The sequence below is a fragment of the Xyrauchen texanus genome, chromosome 23, assembly GCF_025860055.1.
Source record: "Xyrauchen texanus isolate HMW12.3.18 chromosome 23, RBS_HiC_50CHRs, whole genome shotgun sequence".
Lineage (NCBI taxonomy): Eukaryota > Metazoa > Chordata > Actinopteri > Cypriniformes > Catostomidae > Xyrauchen > Xyrauchen texanus.
In genome coordinates this window covers 23,565,669-23,579,074 of record NC_068298.1, presented here as the reverse complement: position 1 = coordinate 23,579,074, position 13,406 = coordinate 23,565,669, and the positions used below count along the sequence as shown (strand labels likewise).

General features: G+C 38.7%; 1 protein-coding gene across 3 annotated transcripts in view; it reads left to right on the top strand.

The window, feature by feature from the left end:
* LOC127663341 (casein kinase I) overlaps window positions 1-13,130 on the top strand; it is a 47,103-nt gene extending 33,973 nt beyond the window's left edge. Inside the window, exon 11 of one of the 3 annotated variants that reach the window (XM_052154878.1) lies at window positions 10,627-13,130. In XM_052154878.1, coding sequence (XP_052010838.1) covers window positions 10,627-10,634 — 8 coding nt within the window. In that variant the 3' untranslated portion in view covers window positions 10,635-13,130. The remainder of the gene's footprint in view (window positions 1-10,626) is intronic. The other 2 variants (XM_052154880.1, XM_052154881.1) reach the window with 2 other exon arrangements.
* Window positions 13,131-13,406: the final 276 nt, after the last annotated feature.

Below are 13,406 nucleotides of genomic sequence, written 5' to 3'. Positions count from 1 at the left end.
CTCGTTTAAACTACAAACTACTTTAAACTTTAAACTAATTTAAACTACAAACTACTTTAAACTTCAAACTACTTTAAACTTCAAACTACTTTAAACTTCTTCAAACTTTCTGGTCCAAACTTTCACAAGCCAACTTAAAGTTTGTCTCGATGAACTTTTTCTAGTTATTATTATTATTAGTGGTGCTTGCAAAGCATCACTATTGTAATCTCACATACTTATTATTATACTTTTTATTTTTATTTTTATTTTTATTTTTATATCTCTTAACAAAACTTCGCACCTAACTCGTCCCACGACCGCTTAGCGTAGACCCACCTAATGAGGTGTCAAATCGAACGGCCTATTGAGGACACATCTGCTATGACTTTTATAAGCTTATCGGGTACGGTATTTGCCCCAGGGGCAAAAAAGCGCCTAAAAATCCCATAGACTTAACATTGAGACAAACTTTGACGGCCACAGCTCCAAGCTGAGGATTTCAGAGAAACGCAGTGATTTGCCACATTTGAAGAGGCTGGCAGGCTCTGTAAGAGCATACCTCAATATGGGGTAAAAGTTGCACCCTGGGGGCAGGAGCTGCCCAAAAATGCCCCAATTGACTTATAATGGTGTAGGACTGCCCATGAAATGAAAAGGCATAGGGATTTGTATTGAACATAGCTCTGGATCACAGTGTCATAGAGACGAGGGGTGGGCTCATTTTACTCAGACAACCAATCAGTCTCTCTGGATCATTGTGAAGCTATCAAGCCACGCCCTAGCAACCATTAAGAGCACCTTAGCAACAAGTCCCATAGACTTCTATTGAAAAAGATCAAAGGGATATCTCCGGATAGAAGTGTCATAGAAACACAAGGGTGGTCTCGCTTTGACTCGGACAGCAAACAGCCAATCATGCATCACTTCAACACTTCCTTGCCCCTCCCTAGCAACCATTGTCGAAGCACCTTAACAACCAAAATCCATAGAGGGATATCTTCCATTCTGAATGTCACAGAGGCATGGGAGTTGGTTTATATCATTCATACTGACAAGCAGCCTTTGGAGATTCATGATTGGCAGCTGCCAAGCCACTCCCTAGCAACTACACAGAGTACCCTAGCAACCGCTTAGCAGTAACTATATCTCTGCACCAGAAAATCAGAGAGACTTCTGGGTTGATTTATTTCAATCAGGATGGCAAGGAGACTTGATAAGTATCACTATGTTAACTGCCTAGCAACCAGATGGGGTTACCCTAGCAACCGAGTAACAAATCACATATCTCTGCATCAGAAAACGTAGAGACTTCCGGGTTGACTTATTTCAATCAGGATGGCAAGGACACTTGATAAGTATCACTATGTTAACTTCCTAGCAACCAGATGGGGTTACCCTAGCAACCGAGTAACAAATCACATATCTCTGCATCAGAAAAACGTAGAGACTTCCGGGTTGACTTATTTCAATCAGGATGGCAAGGACACTTCATTAGTATCACTATGGTAACTGCCTAGCAACCACATGAGCTTACCCTAGCAACCGAGTAACAAATCACATATCTCTGCATCAGAAAAACGTACAGACTTCCGGGTTGACTTATTTCAATCAGGATGGCAAGGACACTTGATTAGTATCACTATGATTACTGCCTAGCAACCAGATGGGGTTACCCTAGCAACCGAAAGTAACAAATCACATATCTCTGCACCAGAACATAGTACTGACTTCCGGGTTGATTTATTTCACTCAGGATGGCAAGGACACTTCATTACTATCACTATGGTAACTGCCTAGCAACCAGATGGGGTTACCCTAGCAACCAAGAAACAAATCACATATCTCGGCACCAGAAAAGAGTACAGACTTCCAGGTTGATTTATTTCAACCAGGATGGCAAGGACACTTCATTAGTATCAATATGGTAACTGCCTAGCAACCACATGGGGTTACCCTAGCAACCGAGTAACAAATCACATATCTCTGCATCAGAAAAACGTAGATACTTCTGGGTTGACTTATTTCAATCAGGATGGCAAGGACACTTGATTACTATCACTATGGTAACTGCCTAGCAACCAGATGGGGTTACCCTAGCAACCGAGTAACAAATCACATATCTCTGCACCACAAAATAGTACTGACTTCCGGGTTGATTTATTTCACTCAGGATAGCAAGGACACTTGATTACTATCACTATGGTAACTGCCTAGCAACCAGATGGGGTTACCCTAGCAACCGAGAAACAAATCACATATCTCGGCACCAGAAAAGAGTACAGACTTCCGGGTTGATTTATTTCACTCAGGATCGCAAGGACACTTGATTACTATCACTATGGTAACTGCCTAGCAACCAGATGGGGTTACCCTAGCAACCGAGAAACAAATCACATATCTCGGCACCAGAAAAGAGTACAGACTTCCGGGTTGATTTATTTCAACCAGGATGGCAAGGACACTTCATTAGTATCAATATGGTAACTGCCTAGCAACCAGATGGGGTTACCCTAGCAACCGAGTAACAAATCACATATCTCTGCACCAGAAAACACTACAGACTTCCGGGTTGACTTATTTCACTCAGGATGGAAAGGACCCATGTATTGTATTACCTTGGTAACTGCATAGCAACCACATGGGCTTACCCTAGCAACCGAAAGTAAAAAATCACATATTTCTGCACCAGAAAATCGTACAGACTTCTGGGCTGATTTATTTATGACCGTAATTTTTTTTCTTTTCAAGTTACAACATGCTGTTTGATCGAGTTTTGCCACGGCAAGCACCACTCACATTTTCTTCAGGAAATGTACCTATCTAGTTATTATTATTATTCTTACTCAGAAATTTCTATACGCTACTCCTCCTAGAGCTTTTAAGCTACAGGCACCAAACTCGCACAGACCTTCAGACTAATCCCTAATAGTGTGCTATATCTTTTCTAACTGATCGGACTTACGGTTTTCCTAAAATGACGATCAAACTCAGAAAAACTCCCATTGACTTAACATTGCGGAATGTTCAGAAATTCAAATTCCAACTGACATTTTCACACACACACACAAAAAGGGCCTGTCAGCCCTGCATCTCTCTCTCTCTCCCTCAGAGGATTTCTTTTATCAAGCAGCCAAAAAGTAATGACCTAAAATCTTCCTAGCCACACGCTAAAACATGCTAAAAACATGCTAAGATCATGCTAACACATGCTAGCATTGACTAGCCAAGTGTTAAAACATGCTAAAAATGTGCTAGCATCATGCTAACACATGCTAGCATCGCCTAGCAAAGTGCTAAAAATGCTAAAACATGCTAAGCATCATGTTAACACATGCTAAGATCGCCTAGCCAAGTGCTAAAAATGCTAAAAAGTGCTAAGCATCATGCTAACACATGCTAAGATCGCCTAGCAGGCGCTAAAAATGCTAAAACGCAGCAAGATCATGCTAACACATGCTAAGCATCGCCTAGCCGAGCGCTAAAAATGCTAAAACGCAGCAAGATCATGCTAACACATGCTAAGATCGCCTAGCGAAGTGCTAAAACATGCTAAAACGCAGCAAGATCATGCTAACACATGCTAAGCATCGCCTAGCGAGCGCTAAAACATGCTAAAACGCAGCAAGATCATGCTAACACATGCTAAGATCGCCTAGCCGAGCGCTAAAACATGCTAAAACGCATCAAGATCATGCTAACACATGCTAAGCATCGCCTAGCCGAGTGCTAAAACATGCTAAAACGTACAAGCATCATGCTAACACATGCTAAGCATCGCCTAGCCGGAGTGCTAAAAATGCTAAAACGCAGCAAGATCATGCTAACACATGCTAAGCATCGCCTAGCGGAGTGCTAAAACATGCTAAAAACGTAGCAAGATCATGCTAACACATGCTAAGCATCGCCTAGTGAAGTGCTAAAACATGCTAAAAACGTAGCAAGCATCATGTTAACACATGTTAAGCATCGACTAGCCGAAGTGCTAAAACATGCTAAAAACGTATAAGCATCATGCTAACACAAACTAATTTAAACTTTAGACTAATTTAAACTTTAGACTAATTTAAACTTTAAACTAATTTAAACTATAAACTAATTTAAACTTCAAACTAATTTAAACTTCAAACTACTTTAAACTTCAAACTACTTTAAACTTCAAACTTTCTGGTCCAAACTTTCACAAGCCAACTTAAAGTTTGTCTCGATCTAACTTTTTCTAGTTATTATTATTATTCTTACTCTGAAATTTCTATATCTAACTCCTCCTAGAGCTTTTAAGCTACAGGCACCAAACTCGCACAGACCTTCAGACTAATCCCGAATAGTGTGCTATATCTTTTCTAACTGATCGGACTTACGGTTTTCCTAAAAATGACGATCAAACTCAGAAAAAACTCCCATTGACTTAACATTGCGGAATGTTCAGAAACATTATATTATATTATATATATTATATTATAAACATGCTAAAAACGTGCTAGCATCTATCTGTCTGTCTATCTATCTATCTATCTATCTATCTATTGAGGGTCAATATCTATCTATCTATCTATCTGACGGTAAATATCTATCTATCTCTATCTATCTATCTGAGGGTAAATATCTATCTATCTCTCTATCTATCTATCTATCTATCTATCTGTTAAATTTTTAACTACTTTAAACTACAAACTACTTTAAAATTCAAACTAATTTAAACTTTTGACTAATTTAAACTATAAAATAATTTAAACTTCAAACTACTTTTAACTTCAAACTACTTTAAACTTCAAACTTTCTGGTCCAAACTTTCACAAGCCAACTTAAAGTTTGTCTCGACGAACTTTTTCTAGTTATTATTATTCTTACTCTGAAATTACTATATCTAACTCCTCCTAGAGCTTTTAAGCTACAGGCACCAAACTCGGCACAGACCTTCAGACTAATCCCGAATAGTGTGCTATATCTTTTCTAACTGATCGGACTTACGGTTTTCCTAAAAATAACGATCAAACTCAGAAAAAACTCCCATTGACTTAACATTGCGGAATGTTCAGAAATTCAAATTCCAACTGACATTTTCACACACACACACAAAAAGGGCCTGTCAGCCCTGCATCTCTCCCTCTCTCTCCCTCAGAGGATTTCTTTTATCAAGCAGCCAAAAGTAATGACCTAAAATCTTCCTAGCCACACGCTAAAACATGCTAAAAACGTGCTAAGCATCATGCTAACACATGCTAAGCATCGCCTAGCAAAGTGCTAAAAATGCTAAAACGTGATAGCATCATGCTAACACATGCTAAGCATCGCCTAGCAAAGTGCTAAAAATGCTAAAAATGTGATAGCATCATGCTAACACATGCTAAGCATCGCCTAGCCGAGTCGCTAAAACATGCTAAAAACGTAGCAAGCATCATGTTAACACATGCTAAGATCGCCTAGCGAAGCTGCTAAAACATGCTAACATCATGCTAACACATGCTAAGATCGCCTAGCGGCGCTAAAAATGCTAAAACGCATCAAGATCATGCTAACACATGCTAAGCATCGCCTAGCGGCGCTAAATCATGCTAAAACGTGTTAAGATCATGCTAACACATGCTAAGATCGCCTAGCGGCGCTAAAAATGCTAAAAACGCAGCAAGATCATGCTAACACATGCTAAAGATCGCCTAGCGGAGCGCTAAAACATGCTAAAACGCATGCAAGATCATGCTAACACATGCTAAGATCGCCTAGCCGAGCGCTAAAACATGCTAAAACGCATCAAGATCATGCTAACACATGCTAAGATCGCCTAGCGAGTGCTAAAAATGCTAAATACGTGCAAGATCATGCTAACACATGCTAAGCATCGCCAGCGGAGTGCTAAAGATGCTAAAAACATGCTTAGCATCATGCTAACACATGCTAAGATCGCCTAGCGAAGCGCTAAAAATGTTAAAAATGTGCTAAGCATCATGCTAACACATGCTAGCATCGCCTAGCCGAGTGCTAAAACATGTTAAAACGTGGTAAGCATCATGCTAACACATGCTAAGCATCGCCTAGCGAGCGCTAAAACATGTTAAAACGTCGTTACCATCATGCTAACACATGCTAAGCATCGCCTAGCCGAGCGCTAAAACATGCTAAAATCGTGCTAAGCATCATGCTAACACATGCTAAGCATCGCCTAGCGGAGTGCTAAAACATGCTAAAAACATGCTAAGCATCATGCTAACACATGTTAGCATCACCTAGCTAAGTGCTAAAACATGCTAAAACGTGCTATAGCATCATGCTAACACATGCTAGCATCGCCAAGCGAAGTGCTAAAAGATGCTAAAAACTTGCTAGCATCATGCTAACACATGCTAGTATCACCTAGCTAAGTACTAAAAAATGCTAAATAGCGTCTATCTAGCTATCTGTCTGTCTGTCTATCTATCTATCTATCTGAGGGTAAATATTTATCTATCTATATCTATCTATCTATCTGAGGGTAAATATCTATCTACCTATCTCTATCTATCTGAGTGTCTATCTATCTATCTAGCAACTAAGTTAATCTTTTAACTACTTTAAACTACAAACTACTTTAAACTTTAAACTAATTTAAACTTTAAACTCATTTAAACTTCAAACTACTTTAAACAATAAACTACTTTAAAATTTAAACTAATTTAAACTTTAGACTACTTTAAACTTTGATCTAATTTAATCTTCAAACTACTTTAAAATTCAAACTAATTTAAACTTTAGACTAATTTAATCTTTAAACTAATTTAAACTATAAACTAATTTAAACTTCAAACTACTTTAAACTTCAAACTTTCTGGTCCAAACTTTCACAAGCCAACTTAAAGTTTGTCTCGACGAACTTTTTCTAGTTATTATTCATACTCTGAAATTTCTATATCTATCTCCTCCTAGAGCTTTAACTCCACATACTCCAAACTCGGCTCAGACACTCAATCTGTTCTGACTCGAGTTGCTATATCTTTTCTAACTGATCGGACTTAAGGTTTTCCTAAAAATGACGATCAAACTTGGAAAAAACTCCCATTGACTTAACATTGCGGAATGTTCAGAAATTTAAATCACAACTGACATTTTCACACACAAAGACAAAAAGGGCCTGTCAGCCCTGCATCTCTCTCTCTCCCTCATTGCATAGGGATTTTGTATTGAACATAGCTCTGGATCACAGTGTAATAGAGACAAGGGGGCGGGCTCATTTTACTCAGATGACCAATCAGTCTCTCGGGATCATTGTGAAGCTATCAAGCCACGCCCTAGCAACAATTTATAGCACCTTAGCAACAACTCCCATAGACTTCTAATGAAAGACATCAAAGGGATATCTCCGGATAGAAGTGTCATAGAAACACAAGGGTGGTCTCGTTTGACTCAGGGCAGCAAACAGCCAATCATGAATCACCTCAACACTTCCTAGCCCCTCCCTAGCAACCACTGTCGAGCACCTTAGCAACCATAATCCATAGAGGGATATCTTCCATTCTGAATGTCACAGAGGCATGGGAGTTGGTTTATATCATTCATACTGACAAGCAGCCTTTGGAGTTTCACGATTGGCAGCTGCCAAGCCACTCCCTAGCAACTAAACAGAGTACCCTAGCAACCGTTTAGCAATAACTATATCTCTGCACCAGAAAATCAGAGAGACTTCCGGGTTCATTTATTTCAATCAGGATGGCAAGGAGACTTGATAAGTATCACTATGGTAACTGCCTAGCAACCACATGGGGTTACCCTAGCAACCGAGTAACAAATCACATATCTCTGCACCAGAAAATCAGAGAGACTTCTGGGTTGATTTATTTCAATCAGGATGGCAAGGAGACTTCATTAGTATCACTATGGTAACTGCCTAGCAACCAGATGGGGTTACCCTAGCAACCAAGTAACAAATCACATATCTCTGCACCAGAAAATAGTACCGACTTCTGGGTTGATTTGTTTCACTCAGGATGGCAAGGACACTTGATTAGTATCACTATGGTAACTGCCTAGCAACCAGATGGGGTTACCCTAGCAACCAAGTAACAAATCACATATCTCTGCACCAGAAAATAGTACAGACTTCTGGGTTGATTTATTTATGACCATAATTATATAAAAAATATCTCTCTCTCTATCTATCTATCTATTTGACGGAAAATATCTATCTATCTGTATCTATCTCTGTATATCTAAGGGTAAATATCTATCTATCTGAGTATCTATCTATCTATCTATCTATCTAGCAACTAAGTTAAACTTTTTTAACACTACACTGTAGAACTGGCTGATTAGAGTCATTCATTTGGGAATCAGACTAAACTGGTCACAATGTAAGTTTCACATTGTAGATTCAAAAGAACCGGCTCATTAGAGTCATTAATTTGGGAATCAGACTACACTGGTCACACTGTATTTTTCACACTGTAGATTCAAAAGAACTGGCTCATTAGAGTCATTAATTTGGGAATCAGACTACACTGGTCACACTGAATGTTTCACATTTTAGATTCAAAAGAACCGGCTCATTAGAGTCATTAATTTGGGAATCAGATTACACTGGTCACACTATGTTTCACACTGTGGATTCAAAAGAACTGGCTCATTAGAGTCATTAATGTTGTAATCAGACTACACTGCTCACACTGTATGTTTCACACTGTAGATTCAAAAGAACCGGCTCATTAGAGTAATTTGTTTGGGAATCAGACTACACTCGTCACACTGTATGTTTCACACTGTGGATTCAAAAGAACTGGCTCATTAGAGTCATTAATTTGGGAATCGGACTACACTGGTCACACTGTATGTTTCACACTGTAGATTCAAAAGAACCGGCTCATTAGAGTCATTAATTTGGGAATCAGACTACACTGGTCACTCTGTATGTTTCACACTGTAGATTCAAATGAACCGGCTCAGAGTCATTAATTTGGGAATCAGTCTACACTGGTCACACTGTATGTTTCACACTGTGGATTCAAAAGAACCGGCTCAAAAGAGTCATTAATTTGGGAATCAGTCTACACTGGTCACACTGTATGTTTCACACTGTAGATTCAAAAGAACCAGCTCATAAGAGTAATTTGTTTTGGAATCAGACTACACTGGTAGTGTACCCTACACACAGACAAAAAGGGCCTGTCAGCCCTGCATCTCTCCCTCTCTCTCTCCCTCAGAGGATTTATTTTATCAAGCAGCCAAAAAGTAATGACCTAAAATCTTCTTAGCCACACCCTAAAACATGCTAAAAATGTGCTAGCTTCATGATAACACATGCTAGCATCGCCTAGCGAAGTGCTAAAACATGCTAAAAATGTGCTAGCATCATGCTAACACATGCTAGCATCGCCTAGCGAAGTGCTAAAACATGCTAAAAACGTGCTAGCATCTCCTAGCAAAGTGCTAAAACATGCTAAAAACGTGCTAGAATCATGCTAACACATGCTAGCATCGCCTAGCGAAGTGCTAAAACATGCTAAAAACGTGCTAGCATCATGCTAACACATGCTAGCATCGCCTAGCAAAGTGCTAAAACATGCTATCTATGTATCTATCTGAGTGTCTATCTCTCTATCTATCTATCCAGCAACTAAGTTAAGCTTTAAACTACAAACTACTTTAAACTTTAAACTAGTTTGAACTACAAACAAATTTAAACTTTAAACTACTTTAAACTATAAACTACTTTAAACTAATTTAAACTTCAAACTACTTCAAACTTCAAAATTTCTGGTCCAAACTTTCACAAGCCAACTTAAAGTTTGTCTCGACAAACTTTTTTTTCTAGTTGATCAGTAATGTTGCTAGGATTAGATTTTAATCCGGTTTGATTTTGTTCACTCTTTGCCAAAAGCTCATCGATTTTAGAAGCAAACCACAGTTGAGAGAGCTGTTCTGGAAACATTTTAGCATGCATCACATTTTTCAGGTCTTTGTGTATGGACTTGACTTGGTACCTCTGTTGCAATTATTAGGATGTACCTGCCTCCAAGGTTTCTGAACTGTTAATTCATACCAATTTAAACTAAACTCCTAATTTATAATAGGAAATGATACAGCTAATTTTAAGGCTTGTCAAAAATTATGCTACAATTATTTGTTTTGGGATATATCCTCATGCCCTTCCCCTGCTCCTTCCTTTTGGTGAAATGCTTCTTGAAAGGGCAGCTGCTATGCTCTGTTAAGCTGGTTTCATATAACTGTAGGGAGGCTGGTATGATCATTGAGACCTATTGATCACACAACAGCTGAATTTGTTGAGGTGTCAGTCTGCTGTTGTAACGTGTGAATGGATAACATCATAGCCATGTCATTAGTAATTAAAAGTGTTTGCCACAGAAAAAGCAGTCAGAACACACTGAAGAGCTTTTCAGGGCAGTAGAGTTATTCCATCTCCATGTGTGAAGATGGTAATGAAAGCGTTCATCCCCATGAGCCCCTGTGAGTTTGACAAATGTTTTTCTCAGATTCTCTGCAGCAAGTCTCAATTTTACTGCAGAGAGGGGCTGATGACTTTGCACTTTCTCTTCCAGGACTGAATAAATGGTCTGACTGGGTTGGCCACAGTGATTACAGTAGCTCAACCCCATTCAGCTCTGTACCACTGACCGTTAACCCTCTCTTCTCTATCTCTCTGTGTGTTTCTGTCTCTTGCAGGTTTCTAAGCATTAAGACAATGTAATGAAGCAGCGCAGAGAGGCCGTAGCAGGATTTGCCTTCCAATCACACCCCGGCATCTAGGATCAAATTCACCAGAACCTGCCAGGCACTGTGGGCAACCTTTTTCCTGTTAAAAAAAAACAACTTTTGTTCCATATACTATATATGTAATGTTATATATAGATAAGATGCTCTGCATATATCTATATATTGGTATGTATATACTATATCCACAAAGAGCAGGCTTGGTTTGGAGTTGGAAGCTGTAGCCTTTTCTATTGTCATGTTCTTTAAGACTTTTTGCCCCTCCTTTGAAACTGAAAACTGTAGAAAATGGTTGACTCGCTGGGGATATAATTGTGCACATGCCAATGTTTTCCCCGAGTTTATTCCTTCAGGAACGCTGTACGGGGTCCTTCCTCAATTCTTGGTTGCTCATCAGAGCAGTTTTGACTCCCTTTCATTCTTTTTTCGTCACCGAGCGTGGCATAAACCTAGACACATTTTCGCTCTTCCAATTTTGTTTATCCCTCAAACAAAGTGAGACATCTAAGGTTAAATCTGTTATTGTTTCAAATGTATCTAAATAATTAAGACAAACATTGGATTTCTTTTTTAAAAAGGTAATTACGATTCTGCCTGCTGATATGTGCTAGAGAGCTTCTAATGTGATTTAAAAACATTCTAGTGACTACTAGGTTTCTCTTTAGAATGCTGCATTAACTATATTGTACTTGGTATTCTGAAGTCTAAAAAATAAATAAAAGCATAAATTCCACAAAAGCATATTCATTACAGATTAGGCATCAGTCAAGTAAACATGTATGTTAATTGCTTAGATAAAAAAATGTATGCATCAATGATCTGGGTTTTATTTTTCTCTTTTTAAAAATGTTCATGTTGATCTAGAAAGTAACAATTCGTAAAATGTATTGCTATGATAGCCTCTATGTTCTGTTTTGAGAGAGAAATGTGCTCACTCCACCCTTTCCATTTTTGTATTCATATACCTTTTTTTTTTTTTTTTTTCAGAAAAAAAGTTATACCTTTTCAGTTTTATAGAGTTGTCTTTCCATGTATTGAATCGGTAATTTTGGGGAAAGATTTTTTTTTCTGTTGCTTCTTCCTGTGGTGAAGCAGATCCTCTTGTAAAATATCTCTGGGACTTTCTCTCTGCAACAATTTTTCGCTGCTGTTCAGTAGCGGCCATTTGCTCTGTTTCCTTTTTTTTAATTGCAAAGAAAGTGTTGGATGGTTTCTTTTCTATATAGTTTTGGTTCTTGTGAGCCAAGAGCAGTTTGATTTTTGTTCCCCCCCAGTCTTTAGCCACAACAAATGCACATCAGTAACCTGGCTTTTTTTTTGTTTTCCTTACCTCCAAATTGTCCCTCAGAACCAGCTTCAAGTACTTTACAGCTGGACATTCTATAAAAGTGTAATTTATTCCCTTTTAGCATGTCAGAATAAATTAAAATGCCTTCTCAGAACTACTGTGCCAGTCTCTGTAATTTTACAGGAATTCAATAAGTCAGACCGCTGATCCCCCCCCCATCCCTTTTTTCATTTGTTCAGGTATCAGTTTCTAGACCTGGCATCAAACATTTCTGTTTTTGAAACTGAAATGCTTCTAAGACTGAGAAGGCAAAATGCTTTGTTCTCAAAAATAAATGTAAACTTTGATTTTGTCTCAAGTAGGACACCTTGGAAATGCTCTAAAGCTATTGCTGTATCCCAGGATAGCAGCTCCTGTGCGATTTGGGGGGGGTAGTTCTAGGTGCTTGTGGTGTTTTCAGTTTCCAGGATTTATATCTGTAAATATTAAAATGGCTTCAAATGGCAGGTGTGGAAATTGTTTAATCGTTGATGTGACCACAAACATTCAAGAGATCGAGCATCCAAATGGTTTCATTTTCATATTTTTCCCCCCTTCAACTTAAGGAAAAATTCTGCTTGTGAGTTGGTAGTTTAGAGTTGGACATTTTTTCCTCCGCACTACTGCTTCACATTAGGGAGCAGCAATTGCAATCCATTGCTGATTCATAGTGAGTCATCTGTTGCTGTTTGAAATCAAAGGGAAAAGTAATAGCTTGTCTGTTCATATTAAATTCTTGGAATGATGGTTCTGCTGAGAATAATTTTAGTATTTTCAGCCATTTTGGAAAAAAGAAAATCCGTTTGAACAAGAATTAATGATTTCATGTAGAGACATTGGTGTAGTAAGGAAAGCCAAAAAAAGTATTGCTGAGAAAATGTACTTTGTTATATTCATGTGTTTGTTGACAGTCTGGGTGGATGGGTCAGAGAAGGTAAAGAAACCCCTGTTTTATAGAATTGTTGGGGATACCTCTACACTTGAGTTGAGGACTAAAGAGAAATCAATGAGTGGAAGGGATGTCCTGACCACACCAGTGTGGGTGGGGGAAGTATTCCAACAGTTGTCAACACATGCATGAAACAGCTGCTGTCTACCAGGGGGAGGGAGTGGAAAGGCCCAGACAACAAACCTGATAAACAATAAATACATGTGTGAAATATACACAAACCTAAATGTAACTGAAATGCATAGCCATGTATTCATGGAAGTAATGTATGTAAACTCTGTGTGGCGTTCATGTATTATTTAAGGTCGTTATTCATTCATCAAAGTATAAATGACTGGTTGCCCCCTGAAGGCTCTGCTCAGGGCCTCTCTTCCCTTTATGGAGGTGGAGTCCTAACAGACTGAATCATTCTTGTGTCACATGACCGCACACCATACTGCTGTAGCTGCGTAATGT